We start from the raw sequence: 25795 nt of genomic DNA, 5'->3' as shown, positions 1-25795 counted from the left end.
AGACACGTATTTGGGGTAAAGGAGGGGCAAAGTTACAGAAACCAGAAAGAATGCCACACAAAAGATGGCCGGCTTCTCGCGTGAAGGGAGATTCGGATACGGGGACCTGATGGATTTAGTTGTAAGCGGTTTGCCTGCAGTGAGTAAATTATTAAAACGTTCGGACTTAACAAGAGTAAACTTACTGGGGATAAAAGTTGAGATTTGGCCGGGCGCGATGGCTCATGCCTGTAATCTCAACACTTTGGGAGGCTGAGGCGGGTGGATCACCTGAGGTCAGGAGTTCGAGACCAGCCTGGCCAAAATGTCGTAAACCCCGTCTCTAGTAAAAATACAAAAATTAGCCGAGAGTGGTAGCGTCCGCCTGTAATCCCAGCTATCCAGGAGGCTGAAGCAGGAGAATCGGTGGAACCCGAGAGGCAGAGACTGTAATGAGCCAAGATCGTGCCACTGCACTCCAGCCTGGGCGACACAGCAAGACTCAGTCTTAAAAAAAAAAAAAAAAAATTGAGATTTGGTCCTATGCAGTAAGAGGGCATGGAAAACAGGAGCCACCCAACTTTGGACATTAAAGTTGGAGCAGGCAAAGATGAGGCCAGCTGTGTCGCGAAGCCTGGGACAGGGGCAGCTCTTGAGTACACCGGGTTCGAGTCTGGGGGAAACCGTCAAAGTAGAGATGGGGTTATAAAACAAACCAATAAAAACCAGTGTATGAGTCAAGGAGGGACCTTAGTTCCACCACTGATTTCTTGTGTGACCAGGACTCTCTGGGTCCCTTTGTCACGCTGCCCTCCTCGCTTTTCCCACTGAGGCACACTCCACCTCTGGGATTTTGCACTCACTGTTATCCAAGTCTAGAATCGAATGCAGCGGTGCCCCCACTCCCATTCCCTTCCCCATTGGATATCTGTGTGGCATCTTCAGGTGTCTGCTCTGATGCCATTCACTCGACCTCCTATTTAGAATTGCAATGCCCGGCCCCAACTCCCTATGCTGCGTTATTGCTTTCTGTTTCTTCCTTGCGCTGTCACCAGAGGTGATACAAATTTGGAAATAATGGAGCTTAAGCTTTACAGACCTTCGATTTGGTTCAGGACCCTCCCTGAACCAAGGAAGAGTCCCAGTCTCATGTCCTCATGGTCCTTTGCTTTTGTAAAATTTGTGAAATATTTTTATTGCGGAAACCACCTTTGCAAAAATTATAACAGTGAGAAAATAATGACAGTGAAAGAGATCTGATCTAACCAACCCTCATCTTCCATTTAATCTCCAGACTGCCCTTAATCATTCCTGGCTCAAACCAAGCTAACTTTGGGAGACATTTAGTTTCTAGTTTTTTTGTTTGTTTGTTTTTTGTTTTGAGACAGAGTCTGGCTTTGTCGTCCAGGCTGGAGTGCAGTGGCCACATCTCAGCTCACTGCAAGCTCCACCTCCTGGGTTCAGGCCATTCTCCTGCCTCAGCCTCCCAAGGAGCTGGGACTACAGGCACCCGCCACCACGCCCGGCTAATTTTTTTTTGTATTTTTAGTAGAGCTGGGGTTTCACCGTATTCGCCAGGATGGTCTTGATCTCCTGACCTCATGATCCACCCATCTCAGCCTCCCAAAGTGCTGGGATTACAGGCGTGAGCCACCGCGCCCAGCCAGTTTCTAGTTTAAATGATAACAACCAGTGGCTGGGCGCCGTGGCTCACGCCTGTAATCCCAGCACTTTGGGAGGCCGAGGCGGGCGGATCACGAGGTCAAGAGTTTGAGACCAGCCTGACCAATATAGTGAAACCTCGCCTCTACTAAAAAAAAAAAAATACAAAAATTAGCTGGGCCTAGTGGCACGCGCCTGTAATCCCAGCTATTTGGGAGGCTGGGGCAGGAGAATCGCTTGATCCCGGGAGGTGGAGGTTGTAGTGAGCCGAGATCACACCACTGCATTCCAGCCTGGGCAACACGGCGAGACTCCGTCTCAAAAAATAAATACATACATAAAATAAATAAATGATAATAACCTTTCTCCAAGACCTGGCACCGTGGCTCACACCTGTAATCCCAGCACTTTGGGAGGCCAAGGCAGATGGATCACCTGAGGTCGGGAGTTTGAGACCAGCCTGGCCAACATAGTGAAATCTCATCTCTACTAAAAATACAAAATTAGCCAGGCATGGTGGCATATGCCTGTAGTCCCAGCTATGTGCTGAGGCAGGAGAATCACTTGAACCCAGGAGGTGGAGGTTCTAGTGAGCTGAGGTCGCACCACTGCACTCCAGCCTGGGCAACAAGAGCAAAACTCCGCCTCAAAAGAAAAAAAAAAGAAAAGAAAAGAAAGGAAAAAAAGAAAAGAAATTACCTGAAATCTTATAGCCCATATATGACAGGAATTTGATACAGGTTGCTCCAATTTGACAACAATTCTCAAAATGTTCATGACATTTGAGAAGGAGTTGTGAAGTCAGAAGATTTTCTTTTTTTTTTTGAGACGGAGTCTTGCTTTGTCACCCAGGCAGACTGGAGTGCAGTGGCGCGATCTTGGCTCACTGTAAGCTCCACCTCCCGGGTTTGCACCATTCTCCTGCCTCAGCCTCCCGAGTAGCTGGGACTATAGGCGCCCGCCACCACACCCAGCTAATTTTTTTTTTTTTTTTTTTTTTTTTAAAGTAGAGATGGGGTTTCACGGTGTTAGCCAGGATGGTCTCAATCTCCTGACCTTGTGATCCACCTGCCTCGGCCTCCCAAAGTGCTGGGATTATAGGCGTGAGCCACCGGGCCTGGCCATTCAGAAGATTTTCACTGGGCCGAATGTGGTGGCTCATGCCAGCACTTTAGGAGGCCAAGGTGGGAGGAGCACTTGAGCTCAGGAGTTCAAGATCAGCCTGGGCAATATAGTAAGACCCCATCTTAAAAAAAAAAATTGGGGCCTAGGCACTGTGGCTCACGCCTGTAATCTCGGCATTTTGGGGTGCAGAGGCAGGAGGAGCCCTCGAGGCAAGGAGTTCAAGACTAGCCTGAACAACAAAGTGAGACTATGTCGGCAAAAAAATAAAAAAAGGCCGGGCGCAGTGGCTCACGCCTGTAATCCCAGCACTTTGGGAGGCCGAGACGGGCGGATCACGAGGTCAGGAGATCGAGACCATCCTGGCTAACATGGTGAAACCCCGTCTCTACTAAAAAATACAAAAAACTAGCCGGGCGAGGTGGCGGGCGCCTATAGTCCCAGCTACTCGGGAGGCTGAGGCAGGAGAATGGCGTGAACCGGGAGGCGGAGCTTGCAGTGAGCTGAGATCCGGCCACGGCACTCCAGCCTGGGTGACAGAGCGAGACTCCGTCTCAAAAAAAAATAAATAAAAATAAAAATAAAATAAAAAAATAAAAAAAAAAATTAGCCAGGCATGGTGATACACGTCTGTGGTCCCAGCTACTCAGGAGGCTGAGGTAGGGAGGAAAGCTCGAGTGCAGTGAGCTGTGATCACACCACTGCACTCCAGCCTTAGTGACAGTGAGAGATCCTGTCTCAGCACTTTATCCATTACGGGGCAGACGAGGAGAGTACAAATAAACATAGCATTTTTCTCCATATAGTACAATGATAAACCTCACAATGGCGACCTGCAAACACTGAAAATTCTGGAAGTGCTTTTCCAATTGTAAGAGATTTTTTTCTTTTTTTCTTTTTTTCTTTATTTTTGAGACGGAGTCTCGCTCTGTCACCCAGGCTGGAGTGCAGTGGCCGGATCTCAGCTCACTGCAAGCTCCGCCTCCCGGGTTCACGCCATTCTCCTGCCTCAGCCTCCAGAGTAGCTGGGACTACAGGCGCCTGCCACCTCGCCCGGCTAGATTTTTTTCTTTTTTTATTTTTTTGAGATGGACTCTCGCTCTGTCACCCAGGCTGGACTGCCATGGCACAATCTCAGCTCACCGCAACCTCTGCTTCCCAGGTTAAAACGACTCTCCTGTCTCAGTCTCCTGAGTAGCTGGGATTACAGGTATGCGCCACCACACCCGGCTAATTTTTGTATTTTTAGTAGAAACGGGGTTTCATCATGTTGTCCAGGCTTGTCTTGAACTCCTGACCTTGTGATCTGCCCATCTTGGCCTCCCAAAGTGCTGGGATTACAGGTGTGACCCACCATGCCCGGCTGAAAGATTACATTTTAACTGGGTTGAGTGAGAGGGTTTATATATGGCAAAAACTTTTGCCTGGACACAAGACTTGGTCCCATGAGAGCTGGGCAACAGTGAATGAGTCTCTTCCCTCTGCTTTTCAACTCATCTATAAAATAGGGACAGTCCTTCTTGTCTACTTTATAGAAGTGTTTGTGGGGTACGGGATTGTGAGAAGTTTTACGAAAAGGTGCACCCATGAAATGTTGCTTGAGGAACACTTATTTGTTTCCTGGTCTCCTCCCATTGGACTGTGAGCATCTCAGGGGCACCAAGTCTGATCCTGTGTCCAGGACCTGGCAGTCAACTGGCTCAGTGACTGGCTGTCGAACTAAACTATTGCTCTAATGTAATCACTTTGTATTACAAATCTTTGTAAATCAGCTATCTACGTCGGGGTTACCTAGAGAACTCTGACTAAAGGAAATCCATTGCATTTAGACACTATGACTCACAGTGTGTAGTGATATCTCCAAATTTCAACACATTTTCCCTTTCCCACGTACATTATGCATTTGTGGGAAGTTTTTTCTTTTTCTTTTTTTTTTTTTTTTTTGCGTTCATTGATTTACAACATCTATATCTATCTACATGAATAGCGTGGCTTCTTCATTTTCCTTTGTGAGTGCCTGCAAATCATCTTAATCTGATTGGCTAAGTTATCTGCTTGTTCTTTCGTTAGACCGGGAAATGGAGAGGAAAAAGAAAAAAAGAGACCGGGCGCGGTGGCTCACGCCTGTAATCCCAGCACTTTGGGAGACCGAGGTGGGCGGATCTCGAGATCAAGAGATCGAGACCATCCTGGCCAATATAGTGAAACCCCATCTCTACTAAAAATAAAAAAATTAGCTAAGCGTGATGGCGCGCGCCTGTAGTCCCAGCTACTCGGGAGGCTGAGGCAGGAGAATCGCTTGAACCCACGAGGCGGAGGTTGCAGTGAGCCAAGATCGCCAACCTGGCGACAGAGTGAGACTCCAAAAAAAGAAAAAAAGTGTCTGAAATGCCATTTTATGGGCTCCGGTAGCGACGTAGCGCGAAAGCCAAAGTCACTTTAAGTTTATGATTGGTTATTATGTCTGTCAGTCACGTTGCCGGAAATCCTGTCCAATTATCCTGCTTATACTGTGCCCTCCCTTTCCGATTGGTTTTGGGAGGGGTTTAAGCTGGAAGGGTCGTCATTGGTTCGCCGCTACGGCTCGGCCTGAGCCCACCCCTGCTCGGTTGCCGTGGTTTCAGGCCCGGCCAGCCCGCCCGCTAGCTGACAGCGCGACTCAGATAGGAGGGAAGTAGGTCCGTTGGTCGATCGGGAACGAGGCTCCGGCGGCCAGGCCCGCGCGGAGCCGTTGCCATGGCAGCCGCCGCCGGGGACGCGGACGACGAGCGGCGCTCGGGCCACTCGAGCTCGGAGGGCGAGTGCGCGGTGGCGCCGGAGCCGCTGACGGGCGCTGAGGGCCTCTTCTCTTTCGCCGACTTCGGGTCTGCGCTGGGCGGCGGCGCGGGCCTCTCGGGCCGAGCGTCCGGCGGGGCCCAGTCGCCGCTGCGCTACCTGCATGTCCTGTGGCAGCAGGATGCGGAGCCGCGCGACGAGCTGCGCTGCAAGATCCCCGCCGGCCGACTGAGGCGCGCCGCCAGGCCCCACCGGCGGCTCGGGCCCACGGGCAAGGAGGTGCACGGTGAGCTGCGCGAGCGGCGCTGGGGCCCGGGGCGGAGCAACCCGGATGAGGGGCGGGGCTTTGGAGGACGGCTGGCGGCGCTTTGGTCGCCCCCGACCCTCAGTCGCGGTCCCCCGACGTCTGCGCTGAGGGCCACACTGACCCTTGAGTCTCCTTTCAGTAATGACGGTGATGATGGTTTTTAAAAAAGTCTTCCTGCTCTGAGACAGTCACCCCAGACTTCTCTCACTGGGGAATTTCTGAGTGGAAACTTCCCATGACTCGGAACACTTATTGGTGGATAATAAAATGAGGCACTGGAGAACACTTTTATTATCAGGGAGAGGGGAGGCCAGAACCTGCAGCCAAGTCGTATCAGCTTGTTTAAATGCACGGACTTGGACTCCTTTACCACGTGAAGACCTTAGGGCAAATGATAGACCCTTTAAACTTTAGTTTACTTTTTAAATTTTTTTATTTTTTATTTTATTTATTATGATTATTATTATTATATTTTTTGAGACGGAGTCTCTCTCTGTTGCCCAGGCTGGAGTGCAGTGGCGTGATCTCGGTTCACTGCAACCTCCGCCCCCCGGGTTCAAGCGATTCTCCTGCCTCAGCCTCCCCAGTAGCTGGGGTTACAGGTGCCCGCTACCACCCCTGGTTAATTTTTGTAATTTTAGTAGAGATGGGGTTTCGCCATGTTGGCCAGGCTAGTCTCGAACTCCTGACCTCAGGTGATCCACCTGCCTCGGCCTCCCAAAGTACTGGCATAACAGGCATGAGCCATTGGCCTGGCCTCAGCCTTAGTTTTCTCATTTGTAAAATGGGATGAGTTAAGTAAGGTAATGGATGTTTAGTTGTTATGCTGCTTTTGTTGTGCCCCAAACATGCTGATACATGATCATTTGTCCTCACAAGAACTCTTTGAGATATAGGAATTCTTCCCATTTTACTGAAGAGGAAACTGAGGCTCAGAGAAATTGTCTTATTCCAGGTCACATAGCAAGTGGCTGTTGCTGATATTAGAATCTGGGTCAGCCCGACTCAAACTCCTGCTCTGGTATATCTACCATATTGTCTTCTATATTACATGGGTGACACGGAAACCCAGGCACTGAGAGATTAAGAATGGGGACTTTCGGGATTTCTTCCAGGACTGGCTATGACTAGCCATATTTTCGTCATGTTGCAAAGATTAAGAATTTGGAAGTGTTGTATAGACTGTACAGTGCTGTATGAAAGCAAGGAATTGTTATGTATCTGAATTGCAATTTTTGACCATATCTCCAATGACAAAAACATTGCTTTCCATTAGCCATTGGAGGGGGAAAAACTTTCTGCTTAGGAAATACCAAATTTAGGCAAATCATTTGGGAACGACCTGCTTTGAAGGAGAATATAAGATGATCTGTGTGACCAGCTCACAAAGAGCTTCCATGTAAATCATTTACAATAACTCAGGGCTGGCAGAACAACTCAGCCTTGTTGTGCAGATGATAGACCTGAGGCCCAGCGGGGTTAACTAGCTTGCTCAAGGTCACCCTGCGACTACAAGTGATAGAGAGGAAATCTGGTTCCAGAAAAAGTCTTGGAGGATTTGCAGGAGCATGTGGCCTTTGTACTAGCTCCGCCTCATTTCAAGTTCCTCCTTGTTCCCAGGGCACTGTCTTTCTTTTCTTGTTTGAAGACAGAGTGTCACTTTACCACCCAGGCTGCTGTGCAAGTGGTGCAATCTTGGCTTACTGCCTCAGCCTCCCAAGTAGCTGGGACTACAGGCCCACGCCACCACACCCAGCTAGTTTTTGTATTTTTAGTAGAGAGAGGATTTTACCATGTTAGATAGATTTTTTTTTTTTTTTTTTTTTTTTTTTTTTTTTTTGAGACGGAGTCTCGCTCTGTCACCCGAGCTGGAGTGCAGTGGCCAGATCTCAGCTCACTGCAAGCTCCGCCTCCCAGGTTTACGCCATTCTCCTGCCTCAGCCTCCCAAGTAGCTGGGACTACAGGCGCCCGCCACCTTGCCCGGCTAGTTTTTTGTATTTTTTAGTAGAGACGGGGTTTCACCGTGTTAGCCAGGATGGTCTCGATCTCCTGACCTCGTGATCCGCCCGTCTCGGCCTCCCAAAGTGCTGGGATTACAGGTTTGAGCCACCGCGCCCGGCCCATGTTAGATAGATTTAAGTTAGAACTTAACCTAAGATTTAGAAATATGTTTTCTTTCTTTTTTTTTTTTTTTGAGATCGAGCGTTGCTCTGCCACCCAGGCTGGAGTGCCGTGGGGTGATTTTGGGCTCAAGTGATTCTTGTGTCTCAGCCTCCTAAGTAGCTGGGATTACAGGCATGCACCACCACACCTGCCTACTCTTTGTATTTTTATTTTATTTATTTATTTATTTTTATTTTATTTTACTTATTTATGTATTTATTTATTTATTTTGAGACGGAGTCTCATCTGTCGCCCAGGCTGGAGTGCAGTGGCGCAATCTTGGCTCACTGCAACCTCTGGCTCTCAGGTTCAAGCGATTCTCCTGCCTTAGCCTCCCGAGTAGTTGGGATAACAGGCATGCACCACCATGCCTGGCTAATTTTTGTATTTTTAGTAGAGACAGGATTTCACCTTACTGGCCAGGCTGGGCTCAAACTCCTGACCTCGTGATCCACTCACCTTGGCCTCTCAAACTGTTGGGATTACAAGCGTGAGCCACTGCACTCGGCCTTTTTTTTTTTTCTTTTTTTTTTTTTTTTTTTTTTTTTTTTTTTTTTTTTTTTTTGGTGACAGTCTCACTCTGTTGCCCAAGCTGGAGTACAGTGGCACAATCTTGGCTCACTGCAACCTCTGCCTCCTGGGCTTAAGCGATTCTCCTGCCTGAGCCTCCCAAGTAGCTGGGATTATAGGTGTGCACCCCCATGCGCAACTAATTTTTTGTATTTTGCTATAGACAAGGTTTCACCATGTTGCCTAGGGTGGTTTCAAACTCTAGAGCACAGGCAATCTGCCCGCCTTGGCTTTCCAACGTTCTGGGATTACAGGCATGAGTCACCACGTCTGGCTATTTTTGTATTTTTAGTAGAGATGGGGTTTCACCTATTGGCTGGGCTGGTCTTGAACTCCTAGCCTCAAGTGATCTACCTGCCTTGGCCTCCCAAAGTACTGGGATTATAGGCATGAACCACCGTGCCCGGCCATCATAGCTTTTTTTTTTTTTTTTCCTCCCTGAGACAGAGTCTCGCTTTGTCTCGCAGTGACATAATCTCAGCTCACTGTGGCCTCCACCTTCTGGCTTCAACCCATTCTCCTACCTCAGCCTCCTAAGTAGCTGGTATTACAGGCGCACACCACCACACCCGGCTAGATGGCTATTTTTTTGTTTTTGTTTTTGTTTTCTAAGACAGAGTATCACTCTGTCACCCAGGTTGGAGTGCAGTGGCACGATTTTGGCTTACTGCAACCTCCACATTCTGGGTTCAAGCGATTCTCCTGCCTCAGCCTCCAGAGTAGCTGGGATTACAGGCATGCGCCAACCACACTCGGCTAATTTTCTTGTAGTTTTAGTAGAGACGGGCTTTCACCATGTTGTCCAGGCTGGTTTTGAACTCCTGGCCTCAAGTGATTTGCCTGCCTCGGCCTCCCAAAGTGCTAGGATTACAAGCGTGAGTCATCACGCCCAGCCAATGACTGTTTTTTTAAACTAGCATGTTACTCTCTTTACAGCTCTGAAGAGACTGAGGGACTCAGCCAATGCCAACGATGTGGAAACAGGTGAGTGTGCACAGTGGGTTCAACTACAGGGACCCATGGGCTGGTTGGGGAAGGAAAAGGCCAGGTAATCAGTATATGGGAAGGCAGTCTACAAGCTCACCCCCTTGGAGCAGGCTCACGTATTTATTGTCTGACTGTGCAGTCATCTTGCTGAAGGTAAGTCTAGCTTAGACACTTACTTTCCCCATGCTCCCCTGTCACTTTGAACTTCCTGATGTCATAGCATTTACCACCCTGTGGAATCCTTGATGGTGGAGACCATGTATACTTTTGTATCCCTGGCAGCCAGCACAGTCCTCTGCAAAGAGTAGGCACTCACTTTGGAACTTCTGGTTAATGGGAGTGAATACTCAACTTAGCTGCCACAGCCAGGTGAGGTGGCTCATGCCTGTAATCCCAGCACTTTGGGAGGGTAAGGCAGGAGGATCACTTGAGCTCAGGAGTTCGAGACCAGCCCGGACAACATAGGGAGACCCCGTCTCTACAAAAAGTAAATGTTGGCCGGGCGTGGTGGCTCACACCTGTAATCCCAGCACTTTGGGAGGCCGAAACGGGCAGATCACAAGGTCAGGAGATCAAGACCATCCTGGCTAACATGGTGTAACCCCGTCTCTACTAAAAATACAAAAAATTCGCTGGGCATGGTGGCGGGCGCCTGTAGTCCCAGCTACTTGGAAGCCTGAGGCAGGAGAATGGTGTGAACCTGGGAGGCAGAGCTTGCAGTAAGTTAACATTGCGCCACTGCACTCCAGCCTGGGCGACAGAGCGAGACTGTGTCTCAAAAAAAAAAAGTAAATGTTAAAAAAAAAAATTAGCCAGATGTGGTAACTTGCTCCTGTAGTCCCAGCTACTTAGGAGGCTGAAGTGGGAAGATTGCTTGCGTCTGGGAGTTTGAGACTTCAGTGAGCTACGATTTTGCCACTGCACTCCAATCTGGACGACAGAGTGAGACCCTGTCTCAGACCAAAGAAAACAAACAAAAAATCCCCAAAACATTAGCTGCCAGGTGATCATCTACACGGAGCCACCACCTTCAGCTGCTCAGTGAGACCTTGTGGTAGTTACAGGTCAGATGGTTCTCAACTTGTTTAGTTACATGAGCATCTGAAAGGCATGGCGGGGCTCCTAGAAGGACACCACGCTGTCTGGTTTTTGTTGTTCTCCAGTGTTCACTAGTCAATAGTATCAAAGGTACAAGGACACTTTATACAGCAAGAAACTTAATTTTATCCACTGACTTAAAATTCTTTCTGTGAATCAGGAAAAAGTGGTATATTCGTCTTCTATGGCTGTTTTAACAAATAACCACAAACTTAGTGGCCTAAAAACCACAAATTTATTATCATACAGTTTTGTGGGTCAAAAGTCCAACATAAGCCTCACCAGGCTGACACAGAGATGACGGCAGGACTGCATTGCCTTCTGGAGGCTCTAAGGGAGAATCTGTCTCCTGCCTTTTCCAGATTCTACTGGCTGTCCACATTCCTTGGCTGATGGCTGGCCTCTTCCTCCATCTTCAAAGCCAGGAACAGTGGGCTGAGTCCTTCTCACTTTGACCTGTCGCTGGTTCTAGTAGCAGGGACAAGTTCTCTGATTTTAAGAGTTTGTGGTTGGGCACAGTGACTCATGTCTGTAATCCCAGCATGATGGGACCCGAAGCAGGAGGATTGCTTGAGACCAGGAGTTCAAGACCAGCTTGGGCAAAATAGTGAGACCCTGTCTCCACAAAAAAAAAAATTTTTTTTTTTTTTTGAGATGGAGTCTTGCTCTGTTGACCAGGCTGGAGTGCAATGGTATGATCTTGGCTCACTGCAACTTCCACATCCAGGTTCAAGCAATTCTCCTGTCTCAGCCTCCTGAGTAGCTGGGACTACAGGCGTGTACCACCAGGTCTGACTAATTTTTGTATTTTTAATTGAGACGGGGTTTCACCATATTGGCCAGGCTGGTCTTGAACTCCTGACTCGTGATCTGCCCGCTTTGACCTCCCAAAGTGTTGGGGTTACAGGCGTGAGCCACAGTGCCCAGCCTATAAAAAATTTTAAAATTAGCCAGGTATGGTGGCACATACCTGTGGTTCCAGCTACTCAGGTGTCTGAGGTGGGAGGATAGCTTGAGCCTGGGAAGTCAAGGCTATAGTGAGCTCTGTTTGTACCACTGTATGAACGAGCCTGGGCAGCAGAGCGAGACTGTCAAAAAAAAAAAAAAACCTCATAATTAGATTGGAATAATCCAGGATAAGCTCCTCATCTCAAGGTCCTTAGCCTTGGTTAAATCTACAAAGTCGTTTTTGCCATGTAAGTTAACATATGCACAAATTCAGGGACTAGGGTGTGGACATCTTTGGGAGCCATTATTCTGCTTATCTCAAGTGGAATCATTCTGTTTTGGTGGCAGGATGCTGTGATCAGCAGCTGAAGTGTGAGCATTGGTTGAGGGCCATGGGTTAGGAGAGCCCACTTAGACCAGATGTGGAGAGGGGATTGTTTAGTGCAGGGAGCTGAGGTGTTGCACCACAGGTTTTGAGCTGGTTTTCTTGCTCCTGGTGTAGCAGTAGTCAGCAGGCTCGGATGCTGGAGAGTTTTTCAGCTTTCTTCACTTCAGTCTCTTTTTCCATGAACTATAATACGTTGCAGTATTTAAGCAGCAACCCAGATTGCTTTTCAAGAAAACGTAATAAGCATTCTTTTTTTTTAATATGTCTAATGTGTAACCAGAGAATATTTTAATTATACTCGTATTTCCACAGAAAGTCTAGTTTGTCTTGAATCAGGTGGTTTTATTATTTTGATAGCAATGCTGTAATTTTTCTTTTTTGAGACGGAGTCTCGCTCTGTCGCCCAGGCTGGAGTGCAGTGGCGCGATCTCGGCTCACTGCAAGCTCCGCCTCCCGGGTTCACGCCATTCTCCTGCCTCAGCCTCCCGAGTAGCTGGGACTACAGGCGCCCACAACCGCGCCCGGCTAATTTTTTGTATTTTTAGTAGAGACGGGGTTTCACCGTGGTCTCGATCTCCTGACCTTGTGATCCGCCCGCCTCGGCCTCCCAAAGTGCTGGGATTACAGGCGTGAGCCACCGTGCCCGGCCTGTAATTTTTCATTCAGAGCGTCTTAGATTGACAGGTCCCTGCAGGACTCTGATGATGAAACACTGTAGGATTAGCATCTTTGCTCTTCACTTTGATGGTTAGCATTTTGTGTTCCCTCTGTGAATGTTTGTTTGGTTTTTGTATAGTTTATTTTATTTTATTTTATTGTGAGATGGAGTCTCCCTCTGTCGCCCAGGCTGGAGTGCAGTGGCACGATCTCTGTTCACTGCAAGCTCTGCCTCTCAAGTTCATGCCATTCTCCTGCCTCAGTCTCCTGAGTAACTGGGACTACAGGTGCCTGCCACCATGCCCAGCTAATTTTTTGTATTTTTAGTAGAGACAGGTTTTCACTGTGTTAGCCAGGATGGTCTTGATTTCCTGACCTCGTGATCACACCTGTAATCCCAACACTTTGGGAGGCTGAGGCAGAAGGATGACTTCAGTCTAGGAGTTCGAGACTAGCTGTGCACCGTATAGAGATTTTATCTCTACAGGGCCAGGTGCGGTGGCTCACACCTGGAATCCCAGAACTTTGGGAGGCCAAGGCTGGTGGATCATGAGGTCAGGAGTTCGAGATCAGCCTGGCCAATATGGTGAAACTCCGTCTCTACTAAAAATACAAAAAAAATTAGCTGGGTGTAGTGGTGCATGCCTGTAGTCCCAGCTACTTGGGAGGCTGAGGCAGAAGAATCATTGAACCCGGGAGGGGGAGGTTGCAATGAGCCGAGATCGCACCACTGCACTCCAGCCTGGGCAACAGAGCGAGACTCTTGTCTCAAAAAAAAAAAAAAAAAAAAAAAAAAAAACAAGATATTTTATCTCTACAAAAAATAAAAAAAATTAGCCAGGCATGATGATGTGCACCTGTAGTTCCAGCTACTTAGGCTGAGATGGGAGGATTGCTTGAGCACAGAAGGTCAAGGCTGCAGTGAGCTGTGATCGTGCCATTGCATTCCAGCCAGGGTGACACAGCATGACCCTGTTTTAAAAAGTAAAAATAACAAAATAACAAAAACATTAAAAAAAAAAAAAGTGTTGTGGAAATTAGAGAAATATATAAGAAAGGCCGGGCGGGTGGCTCAAGCCTGTAATCCCAGCACTTTGGGAGGCCGAGACGGGCGGATCACGAGGTCAGGAGTTCGAGACCATCCTGGCTAACACGGTGAAACCCCGTCTCTACTAAAAAATACAAAAAAAAAAAACTAGCCGGGCGAGGTGGCGGGCGCCTCTAGTCCCGGCTACTCGGGAGGCTGATGCAGGAGAATGGCGTAAAAACCCGGGAGGCAGAGCTTGCAGTGAGCTGAGATCCGGCCACTGCACTCCAGCCTGGGCGACACAGCGAGACTCTGTCTCAAAAAAAAAAAAAAAAAAAAAAAAAGAAATATATAAGAAAAACATCTGGCCGGGCGCGGTGGCTCAAGCCTGTAATCCCAGCACTTTGGGAGGCCGAGACGGGCGGATCACGAGGTCAGGAGATCGAGAGACGATCCCGGCTAACACGGTGAAACCCCGTCTCTACTAAAAAATACAAAAAAATAGCCGGGCGAGGTGGCGGGCGCCTGTAGTCCCAGCTACTCGGGAGGCTGAGGCAGGAGAATGGCGTGAGCCCGGGAGGCGGAGCTTGCAGTGAGCTGAGATCCGGCCACTGCACTCCAGCCTGGGTGACAGAGCAAGACTCCGTCTCAAAAAAAAAAAAAAAAAAAAAAAAGAAAAACATCGATGTCCGCAAAGGAACTAATCTGTTAATATTTTGCTGAATATCCTTCAAGGCTTTTTTTCCTATACACTAGAATTTTCTTTATGGGCTAACTTGCAAACTGCTATATACACATGTTGTAGCCTGCATAATTTTTTGTGTATTACAAACATTTTTTCGGGCCAGGTGCAGTGGCTTACACTTGTAATCCCAGCACTTTGGGAGCCTGAAGTGAGCGGATCACCTGAGGTCAGGAGTTCAAGACCAGCCTGACCAATACGGTGAAACTCCATCTCTACTAAAAATACAAAAATTAGCTGGGCATGGTGGCAGGCGCCTGTAATCCCAGCTACTTGGGAGTCTGAGACATGAGAATTGCTTGAATCTGGGAGGCAGAGGTTGCAATGAGCCGAGACCCACCACTGCCCTCCAGCCTGGGCAACAGAGCAAGACTTCATCTCAAAAAACAAATAAATATTTTTTATAGTCTTCGTAACCTTTTTTTTGGTGGAGATGAGGTCTCACTATGTTGTCCAGGCTGGTCTTGAACTCCTAGGCTCAAGTGATTCACCCACCTCGGCTTCCCAAAATGCTGGGATTACCCGTGTTGTTGTTGTTGTTGTTTTGTTTTGTTTTGTTTTTGTTTGTTTGTTTTGAGACGGAGTTTCGCTCTTATTGCCCAGGCTGGAGTACAATGGGGTGATCTCGGCTCACTGCAACCTCTGCCTCCCAGGTTCAAGCGATTCTCCTGCCTCAGCCTCCCAAGTAGCTGGGATTACAGGCATGTACCACCACACCCAGCTAATTTTGTATTTTTGGTAGAGAAGGAGGTTTCTCCATGTTGATCAGGCTGGTCTTGACCTCCCAACCTCAGGTGGTCTGCCCGCCTCGGCCTCCCAAAGTGCTGGGATTACAAGCATGAACCACCGTGCCCAGCCCCGTGGTTTTTTGTTTTGTTTTGAGATGGGGTCTGGCTCTGTCACCCAAGATAGAGTGCAGTGGTACGATCTTGGCTCACTGCAGCCTGTGCCTCCCTGGCTCAAGCGATTCTACTGCCTCAGTCTCCCCAGTAGCTGGGATTACAGGTGTCCACCACCACGCCTGGCTAATGTTTGTACTTTTAGTAGAAACGGGGTTTTGCCATGTTGCCAAGGCTGGTCTCAAACTCCTGACCCAAGGTGATAGACCCATCTCAGCCTCCCAAAGTGCTGGGATTACAAGCATGAGCCACCGTGCCCAGACTCTCATCAGCTTTTTCTTGCCATTTTTATTCATTTATTCAGCCAGTCTGCATCATTAGTGAAACATATTACTTGTATGACACTATGTTTGACACCAAGGTTATAAAGATAAAACCAGGCCAGGCACGGTGGCTCACGCCTATAATCCCAGCACTTTGGAAGGCCGAGGCAGGCGTATCATGAGGTTAGGAGATCGAGACCATCCTGGCTAACACGGTGAAACCCTGTCTGTACTAAAAATACAAAAAATTAGCCGGGCGTGGTGGCGGGCACCTGTAGTCCCAGCTACTTGGGAGGCTGAGGCAGGAGAATGGCGTGAACCTGGGAGGCGGAGCTTGCAGTGAGCCGAGATCGCACCACTGCACTCCAGCCTGGGTGACAGAGCAAGACTCCGTCTCAAAAAAAAAAAAAGATAAAACAAGAAATATACAGTATAGGCCTGGCACAGTGACGCTTGCCTGTATTCCCAGCATTTTGGGAGGCTGAGGCGGGCAGATCTCTTAAGGTCAGGAGGTCCAGACCAGCTTGGCCAATGTGGTGAAAACCTGTCTTTACTAAAAACACAAAAATCAGCTGGACATGGTGGCATGTGCCTGTATTCACAGCTACTTAGGAGGCTGAGGCAGAAGAATCACTAGAACCTGGGAGGTGGAGGGTGCAGTGAGCCGAAATCGTGTCGCTGCAGTCCAGCCTGGGCAACAAAATGAGACTCCACCTCAAAACAAAAAGTACAGTATAGTTGGAGAGGAAGGATGTAATGTGATATTATTTCCAAAAACACGTACACACACACAAAAGTAAAGTTAGTGTTTAATTGAAGAGGTGTAAATTTTGGAGCCAGAAAAACATGGGTTTATATTCCAGCTTTGCCTCCTGTTATCTGGGTTAATGTAACTTACATCCTTTGTAATGTCTTTGACCTGAGGTGTCCTGGTCTGTAAAATGCACTTGACACCATGCTGGGTCATTGAGGGGTTCAGCATTCAGGTACCTAATGCCTGACTGGTGCTCATTGTATGGTAACAATTCCCCTAAAATAGCACAAGATGTTAATAGTAGAGGAAGAGGATGAACAGGTCACTAAGTGGGTATGGAAGTGGGAGGGGCTGACTCAGCTTGAGGAGACAGCTGGATTCCTGGAGAGGAAGCTGTCGGGACTTCATCTGAAAGGACTCAAATCCTTGAGAGGTTTACTGGGTGAAAGAGACTAAAACGTCTGCTCTAAAATGGCATTTGGCAGCAATTTTCTCCATTTTAGCTGGACATGTACATTAGTACATAATGCGTCACATTTATAGTGCCTCTCTACTTTTCAAAGAAGGAATTTCATATCCATTATTTTCATCACAGCAGCTCTGGAAATTAGCAGGGCAGATATTTCCATTTGCTGGTGAACTGGGACCCACATCCAGGCCTTTGTACTCCCAAGTCAGTCTTTCCACTGCCCCATGCTGTTGGCAATGTACTCCTTTTTCATCCTTTTTTCCTCTATATAATTTCAAATGACCAGTCTTTAAGCTCAGAGGTTCATTTTTCTGCTTGTTCAAGTCTGCTGTTGAAGCTATTATATGTTTTATTTCATCCATTGACTTCTTTAGCTACAGGATTTCTGTTTATTTGCTTTTTTTCTTTCTTTCTTTTTTTTTTTTTTTTTTTGAGACAGGATCTTACTCTGTCACCGAGGCTAGAGTGCAGTGGCACATTCTCGGCTTACTACAACCTCCTCCTCCTAGGTTCAAGCGATTCTCCTGCCTCAGCTACCCAAGTAGCTGGGATTACAGGCGCCTGCCATTATGTCCGGCCAATTTTTGGATTTTTTCAGTAGGGACAGGGTTTTACCATGTTGGCCAGGCTGATCTTGAACTCCTGACCTCAGGTGATCCACCTGCATCAGCCTCCCAAAGTGCTGGCATTACAGGCATGAGCCATTGCGCCCAGCCTGTGGATACTTTTACTCAGAGTTATCTCCATGAGATTCACCCATGAATACTACCTGTATCAGTAGAGTCTTCCTTCAGCATCCTCGGAGGATTGCTGCCTGCTGGGAACAAAGCATAGGCCAATAGCTTGGGCAGCTGTTTGCAGCCAGAATGGATGTGTATCCAAGCTAAGGTCAAGGGAGGGGGGCCACTCTCTATGCTAGGGATTCTTGTGACTCTAAAATTTCTGATCCTGAGGGCCTAGAACCTCCTATGTATCACTAGGCGTGTAGTTTGAGCACACAGAATCCATGGCCCTCAGTTATGCCCTCAGATGAACAAGTCGCTTGTTCCCATGGGACCAGCATCCAGGAATGGCTGCTTTCCTATGCATTGTCGATGTCTTGTCTAGAGGTACCCCCTGAGCCTCCCTCTCCATCCCTCGAGTCTGCAGCTTAGCTAACATCGCCGCTTTCTCCCCCTTTCTCCCTCTGTCTTGGTGGTGTCAGTGCAGCAGCTGCTGGAAGATGGCGCGGATCCCTGTGCAGCTGATGACAAGGGCCGCACAGCTCTACACTTTGCCTCCTGCAATGGCAATGACCAGATTGGTGAGTCCTAGGGAGGGAGGAGGGAGTGGGGCTGGGCAAGTAGTATCTCTGCACAGGCCTTCGGGGAGATGCTGCTGCTGTCTGCACAGCCTTGGGATGCTCAGTTGTCCTGGATATAAGGAAGACTTGGCACTGCAGTGCCCTGCCCTTCTCCCTCCATTAGCCTGTGGAACTGGCACTGCTAGACTGGGGCAGGGTAAACCTGGGGGAGATAATATGTTGACTGAGGGTGAAGGGATGTCTCCAACTAAGAGACTACTGGAGAGTCCAGGGCCCAGGCCTTTAAGACATTCAGGTAACATTTACTCAATGCCAACCACAGCAGCAGGACAGCTTTTCTTGTCTTTTTTTTTTTTTTTTTTTTTTTTTTTTTTTTTTGAGACGGAGTCTCGCTCTGTCGCCCAGGCTGGAGTGCAGTGGCGCGATCTCGGCTCACTGCAAGCTCCGCCTCCCGGGTTCACGCCATTCTCCTGCCTCAGCCTCCCGAGTAGCTGGGACTACAGGCGCCCACAACCGCGCCCGGCTAATTTTTTGTATTTTTAGTAGAGACGGGGTTTCACCGTGGTCTCGATCTCTTGACCTTGTGATCCGCCCGCCTCGGCCTCCCAAAGTGCTGGGATTACAGGCGTGAGCCACCGCGCCCGGCCCCATTCTACTGTTGATAGACATTTGTGTTGTTTCCAGGTTTTAGCTTTATGAGTAGAGCCTTGTGAACATTCTTGCATATGTGATTTGTGGCTGTAAGCACTCATGTATCCTCCATAAACCTAGGAATGGCATTGTTGGGTCACTAGGTTACACATGTAGTTAGCTTTGGTAGGTGCTACTAAACCTTTTCCCAAAGGGGATGTACTGACACACTCCCACTCCCCACCAGCAGTGTAAGAGAGTTCCACCTTTCCCCACGTCCCTGCCAGTGCTTGCTGTTGTCTCTCTTTAATCTTAGCCCTTTTGGTGTCTCATAGTGGTTTAATTTGCATTTCTCTGATGGCCAATAATGTTGAGTGCCTCTTCATGTGTTTATTGGCTTTTTTTTTTTTTTTTTTTTTGAGATGGAGTCTTGCCTGTCGCCCATGCTGGAGTGCAGTGGCGTGATCCCAGCTCACTGCAACCTCCACCTCCCGGGTTCGAGTAATTCTCCTGCCTCAGCCTCCCTTGTAGCTGGGACTACAGGCACGCATCACCACACCCAGTAAATTTTTTTATTTTTAGTAGAGACGGGGTTTCACCATGTTGGCCAGGCTGGTCACAAACTCCTGACCTCAGGAGATCTGCCTGTCTCGGCCTCCCAAAGTACTGGGATTACAGGCGTGAGCCACCACGCCCGGTCCATTTGTTTTTTTTCTAACTTTAAGTTCTAAGATGCATGTGCAGAACATGCAGGTTTGTTACATAGATATACATGTGCCATGGTGGTTTGCTGCACCCATCAACCTGTCATCTAGGTTTTAAGCCCCTCATGCATTAGGTATTTGTCCTAATGCTCTCCCTCCCCTTGGCCCTCACCCCCTGACAGGCCCCAGTATGTGATGTTCCCCTCCCTGTGTCCAATTATTGACCATTTTTACATCCTCTTTTATGAATTATATGTTCAAATCTTCTGTCCATTTTTTTAAAAACAAGGTTTCTGTCTTTTTTTGAGACAAAGTCTCACTCTGTCATCCAGGCTTACGTGCAGTGGCATGATCACTGCCCACTGCAGCCTCAATCTCCTAGGCTCAAACAATCCTCCAGCCTCAGCCTCCCAAGTAGCTGGGATTACAGGTGCACACCACCATGCCCAGCTAATTTTTTTTTTTTTTTTTTTCTGGAGATGGAGTCTCTCTCTGTTGCCCAGGCTGGAATGCAGTGGTGCTATCTTGGCTCACTGCAAGCTCTGCCTCCCGGGTTCACGCCATTCTTCTGCCTCAGCCTCCCGAGTAGCTGGGACTACAGGCGCCTGCCACCACACCCGGCTAATTTTTTGTATTTTGTTTAGTAGAGACGGGGTTTCACCGTGTTAGCCAGGATGATCTTGATCTCCTGACCTCGTGATCCGCCCACCTTGGCCTCCCAAAGTGCTGCGATTACAGGCGTGAGCCACTGTGCCCGGCCCCTACTTTTATTTATTTATTTATTTATTTGAGACAGAGTCTCACTCTGTTGCCCGGGCTAGAGGGCAGTGGTGCAATCTCGGCTCACTGCAAGCTCTGCTTCCCAGGTTCAAGCTATTTTCCCACCTCAGCCTCCTGAGTAGCTGGGATTACAGGTGCACGCTACCATACTCGGCTAATTTTTTATTTTTAGTAGAGACGGGATTTCCCCATGTTGGCCAGGCTGGTCTCGAACTCCTGACCTCAGATGACCCGGCTGCCTTGGCCTCCCAAAGTTCTGGGATTACAGGCATGAGCCACCATGCCCGGCCATGTTCTTAATTTTTTTTTTTTTTTTTTTTTTTTTTTTGAGACGGAGTCTCGCTCTGTCACCCAGGCTGGAGTGCAGTGGCCGGATCTCAGCTCACTGCAAGCTCCGCCTCCCGGGTTCACGCCATTCTCCTGCCTCAGCCTCCCGAGTAGCTGGGACTACAGGCGCCTGCCACCTCGCCCGGCTAAGTTTTTTTTGTATTTTTAGTAGAGACGGGGTTTCACTGTGTTAGCCAGGATGGTCTCGATCTCCTGACCTCGTGATCCGCCCGTCTCGGCCTCCCAAAGTGCTGGGATTACAGGCTTGAGCCACCACGCTCGGCCCATGTTCTTAATTTTAATGAATCCAATTTATGAATATTTCTTTTCTTTTTTTTTTTTTTGAGACAGGGTCTGGCTCTGTTGCCTAGGCTGGAGTGCATGGCACATCTTGGCTGACTGCAACCTCCGCCTCCTGGGCTCAAGCCGCCCTCCCACCTTAACCTTCCAAGTAGCTGGCACTACAGGTCTGTCACCACTATGCCCAGCTAATTTTTGTATTTTTAGTATAGAGAAAGGGTTTCTCCATGTATCCCAGGCTGGTCTTGAACTTCTGAGCTCAAATGATCCACCTGCCTCAGCATTCCAAAGTGCTGGGATTACAAGCCTGAGCTCCCATGCCTGGCCTTTTCTTTCTTATGGTTAGTATTTTTGTGACCTATTTAAGAAATCTTTGCCTGCCCAAGATGTTCATGTTCTTCCAGAAGCCTGACTGTTTTAGCTTTCACACTTAGGTCTATGGTCCCTTTTGAATTAGTTTGTGTATACGGTGTGAGGCTCAGCCTGACCTCCCTGTATGATGTCTGGGAGCCAAGCTACCTGCCTATGCATCCCTCTGGGTATTGGCAGACCCTGATGGTAATACAGCCACCCCTGAGGTGACCCCAAGAGTGCCAGGAGGGAGAGGTTATCCATGGAGCTCAGCATCGTTTATTGACTTAATTCCCCCCATGGTGCTTGGCTGTGGGAGAAGCAGAAAATGCCCTGGAGAGCCTTCACCAGTAGCAGCTGCTATTGGAAGAACTTTACTTAACCCTTCAAGTCTCATTCCTACACCTGCATAGGCCAAGAGGCCCTCCCCAAATCCTCAGTTCCTGGTTCTCAAGGCCTTGCACATGAACTCTGGTAAGTGAGTGAGTGAGTGAATGAATGAAGTAACATAGCCATCCATGCTTGCATTCCGTGTCCCCTACTCTGAGCCAGTCTCTCTAGCGAGGTTAGGGGTTCAGGGTCCAGGCAATGGAAGCCTCTGACAGCTCCTCTTGGGTTTGCCTGTCTCCAGTGCAGCTGCTCCTAGACCACGGTGCTGATCCTAACCAGCGAGATGGGCTGGGGAACACGCCACTGCACCTGGGTAAGCATGTCAGAAGTCACTAAGACCACTCATTTGCAGCAAAGAAAGGCTCTTTAGATGAAGAGCCTGGGGCCCTGCATGCTCCCAGCAGTATCTGTGAGTGTCAGGGAAGATCCTAGGCCTGCACTCCCAGAGCTGCCCTCCCCAGCAGCCTGTGTCCCGTGGGTCATTTAGCAGTTGGCTGTGCCCTCGACAGAGCCAATTTAGCAACCTAGGCTAGCCCAGCAGCACTCAGCACTGTGACTCACAGTGAGGCAGATCCCATCTCCAGGCCTCAGTTTCCTCTGCTGTACAGGGAGGGAGTTGAACTTGGCTGCCAAGTCCTACCCAGCTGTTGCCTTGGTGATACCTTCTCAGTAGGCATAACTTGGCACAGGCATCTGGGAGACACAGCCCTGCTCCCTCCAGTGGCCACACAGAGCCAGGCTCTGGTGGTCCTGGATTCTTTTTTTTTTTTTTTTTTTTTTGAGACGGAGTCTTGCTCTGTCGCCCAGGCTGGAGTGCAGTGGCCGGATCTCAGCTCACTACAAGCTCCGCCTCCCAGGTTCATGCGATTCTCCTGCCTCAGCCTCCCGAGTAGCTGGGACTATAGGCGCCCGCCACCTCGCCCGGCTAGTTTTTTGTATTTTTTAGTAGACATGGGGTTTCACCGTGTTAGCCAGGATGGTCTCAATCTCCTGACCTCGTGATCCGCCCCTCTCAGCCTCCCAAAGTGCTGGGATTACAGGCTTGAGCCACTGCGCCCAGCCAGTCCTGGATTCTTAAGTCTCTGTTCTTCTTCCTCAGCGGCCTGTACCAACCATGTCCCTGTCATCACCACACTGCTACGAGGAGGTATGTGGTTTCTTCCCCTCTCTGTCCTCTCTCTCCCCCACTCACCTCCAGAATGCTCACCTTAGCTGGTACCTGCAGGGGCCCGTGTGGATGCCCTGGACCGAGCTGGCCGCACACCCCTGCACCTGGCCAAGTCGAAGCTGAACATCCTGCAGGAGGGCCATGCCCAGTGCCTGGAGGCTGTGCGGCTGGAGGTGAAGCAGGTGAGTACCCCTCCTGTGTGGAGCCCACGGCACCACAGCAGCACTGGACAGATGCTGCCCTAACCACAGACACACCTGCCTCTGGCCCCAGGGCTCCTGGGTGTTCACACTGACCCCAGTTGGCGCCTGCTCCACTGTGCTTTCTGGAAGCAGCATCAGCCTCTCTGCCTCCCTGGGAACCCAGGCAGCTCAGCTCACCCTCTTGTTCCAGATCATCCATATGCTGAGGGAGTATCTGGAGCGTCTAGGGCAACATGAGCAGCGAGAACGCCTGGACGACCTCTGCACCCGTCTGCAGATGACCAGTACCAAAGAGCAGGTGAGCTGCAGCCGCAGGCCCAGACCCAGGGCCTGGCAGGAACCTCAGGGCCAGTCCACCCTGCTCCGATGCCACCAGACACTCGTATCAGAAAGAGGCTGTGAGCTGGGACCAGCTGCAGAGGCTAACACCTATAATCCCAACACTGTGGGAGGCTGAAGTGGGAGGATCACTTGAGGCCAGGAGTTCAAGGCTGCAGTGAGCTGTGATTGCCACTGAACTCCAGCCTGAGTGACAAAGCAAGGCCCTATCAGAACATGTGGAAAAAGGCAAAAATTATAAAAACAAACAAGCAACAACAACAACAAAAACAGAACAAGGCCCTGTCTCCAAAAAAGAAAGTGGGGGAAAGAGACTGTGATTGTGGGGTTGCAGGCTTCAAAGCCTTCGTTCACTTCCTTTGAAGTTGCCAGTGGCTAGTATGTGTTCATGGCACTGCCCTCTAGGACAGCCCTAGGCCACCTGGTGTCAAAGATTAACCCTTGGTCAGCTGCTGCATAGTCAGAAGCCACCACACACCCTGGGAGGAGAGACCGTGCCTGTGTTCTGTGCCTGTGGGATTGTGGAAGAGACCCGGGAGCCTGGCACACCCCATGTCCCATAACAGAGCCTCTGTCCCGTCCTGCAGGTGGATGAGGTGACTGACCTCCTGGCCAGCTTCACCTCCCTCAGTCTGCAGATGCAGAGCATGGAGAAGAGGTAGCAAGAGAGGCTCCCTGCCTTCCTGTCACTGCCCCACCCTGCCCCACTGCTGTCTCAGTACCAAGAAAAAGCCCAGCAGCATCTGGGACTTGGAGCTGCACATGTCTGGTGAGGACCTTGCCCTCACCCACAGATGCCATGGGGCAGAGATGCTCTTTCCACGGCCTCAGAGCCACTCCCAGCCACAGTCTCCAGCATCTCTGTGGACAGGGATCACAGCTCCCAGCTTCTTCCAGTTCCTGCAGCACCAGACCAGCCTCTGCAGCTGCACTTCAGCTCCGCAGACCTGCACTGTCCCAGCAGACCTCACTTGCCCCATGGCCTTCATGGCGCCTTCCAGGCCTCAAACCCTTCTCTGCGTTCCATCCTGGCCACAGGCTTGTTGCAGTCAGCAGGTGTGGGCTTAGGCGGGTACCCTGTGGCCATGGGGACTGCGTGGGGCCCTTAGTTGGTTCTGTGCCTCTCACCAGCACTTAGACACGTCACCAGACTTTCAAGGAGATACTGCAGTGAGTTTCTCTGGTTGGAAGGGGAGGGATGGTGAGTCCTAGACCTTAAAAATACAAGGTTAAGAGGGATCCCAAAGCAAAAAATCCCAACCCTTTTCCTCCCAGTCATTGAAACACCAAAACTATTATACCGGAGGGTGTAATGGTTTTGCAGTCTGGTTGTGGTAGGCCAGTAGTGGCCCCCCAAGATACCTATGTCCTAATCCCAGGAACCTGTCAAAATTACCTTATATGGCCAAAGGGGCTTTGCAGATGTAATGAAGTTAAGGATCTTTGGTCGGGAAGATTGTCCCGGCTTGTCCAGGCAGGCTTGATGTCCTCATCTGGGTCCATATAAGAGCAGAGCAGGTGACGGGAGAGCAGGTGGGAGGTGTAGTGATGGAGCAGGAAACTGGAGTTGAGGGCAGCTCAAGCCGCGGAGTCCAGGCCACCTCAGAGCCAGGAAACACATTCTCCCACAGAGCCCTGCAAGGCCTCAGCCCTGCTCCCACCTGGACTGGCTCAGTGAGGCTGATTTTAGAATTCTGGCTGATTTTAGAACTCTTAAGGGAATAAATTTGTGTTGTTTTAAGTCACTAAGTGTGTGGTAATTTATTGCAGCAGCAACCAGAAACTAGTATTGTAATGAAGCCCCAAAACTCACCTTGAGGTTTTCAGTCCTGTCAGCCGTCCCCCCGCAGCCCGCCGCAGGAGCACCAGTCCTTCGCTGTGGGCCATGGACAGGCAGAAGGAAGCGTGCCCTCATGGCAGAGGCCTGCTCAGGGGAAATCCAAGAGAAGGCACTGCTGGGCCTGCCCCTGCGCCAAGGCTGCTGATGGCGACTTTCTCCAGGTGATCAGTCTGTGTCCCGCCTGGCTCTGCCCTACTCTCCCCTTCACCAAGTTGGAATCCTTGGCTGCCTTTCACAGGAGGAGAGTGTGTTCCCAATCCCAGATCTGCTCAGGTATGGCTCAGATCTGCAGTGAACTTATAGAACCAGGCCCTGGAGGAAAAAAGGGTCTGTCTGTGGGTATGAGATGGAGGGTAGGCCTGTCCCCAGGACCCTGTGAGAGGGAAGCCCAGTGCCCCACCAGGTTGGCAGGGCTGGGGAAGGGAAAGTGTCATGGCCCCAAGCCTGAAGAGAGGTGGCAGAGGGGGCTGTAGGGAGCGGCCGTGGAACTCAGGCCGCTGCCTGAGGGAGGTAAGGGAGAACTGCACCCCAGTCACATGGGTGGCAGAGGCGCGGTTCTGGGGTGGCTTTTCACTCACTTCCTGCCGTGTTACTCTGATCCCCTCCAGGTGAGCCTGCCCACTCTCTGGGCCCAGGGTTGCCGTTGTAC

At 49.7% G+C, this 25795-nt stretch overlaps 1 protein-coding gene across 5 annotated transcripts; it reads left to right on the top strand.

Annotated features, from left to right (window-relative positions):
• Window positions 1-124: 124 nt before the first annotated feature.
• Window positions 125-25051, top strand: LOC105464468 (ankyrin repeat domain 54). 5 transcript variants are annotated; one of them, XM_071080556.1, is made up of 8 exons: window positions 125-139; window positions 9516-9563; window positions 18021-18114; window positions 21838-21909; window positions 22696-22743; window positions 22822-22946; window positions 23158-23265; window positions 23894-25051. In XM_071080556.1, exons 2-8 carry the CDS (start codon window positions 9543-9545, stop codon window positions 23966-23968), a joined length of 543 nt encoding a protein of 180 aa, XP_070936657.1. In that variant the 5' UTR covers window positions 125-139; window positions 9516-9542; the 3' UTR covers window positions 23969-25051. The 5 variants fall into 5 exon arrangements, with proteins under 5 accessions (XP_070936657.1, XP_024643329.2, XP_070936658.1 ...); XM_024787561.2 differs by lacking the exon at window positions 125-139 and adding an exon at window positions 523-670 and having other exon boundaries at window positions 18016-18114; XM_071080557.1 differs by lacking the exon at window positions 125-139 and adding an exon at window positions 5290-5824.
• The last annotated feature ends 744 nt before the right edge of the window (window positions 25052-25795 follow it).

Source organism: Macaca nemestrina, chromosome 15, assembly GCF_043159975.1.
Source record: "Macaca nemestrina isolate mMacNem1 chromosome 15, mMacNem.hap1, whole genome shotgun sequence".
Classification (NCBI taxonomy): Eukaryota; Metazoa; Chordata; class Mammalia; order Primates; family Cercopithecidae; genus Macaca; species Macaca nemestrina.
Note: the sequence above shows the minus strand (reverse complement) of the source record. Positions and strands in the feature narration are given on the sequence as shown.

What these genes read in the sequence shown, in the direction of transcription:
- LOC105464468 (XM_011712416.2), top strand. Translation starts at nt 5,500, where the DNA reads ATGGCAGCCGCCGCCGGGGACGCGGACGACGAGCGGCGCTCGGGCCAC. An exon ending in CAATGGCAATGACCAGATTG is followed by an intron (nt 18,115 to 21,837) that starts GTGAGTCCTAGG and finishes GCCTGTCTCCAG; the next exon opens with TGCAGCTGCTCCTAGACCAC. An exon ending in GAACACGCCACTGCACCTGG is followed by an intron (nt 21,910 to 22,695) that starts GTAAGCATGTCA and finishes CTTCTTCCTCAG; the next exon opens with CGGCCTGTACCAACCATGTC.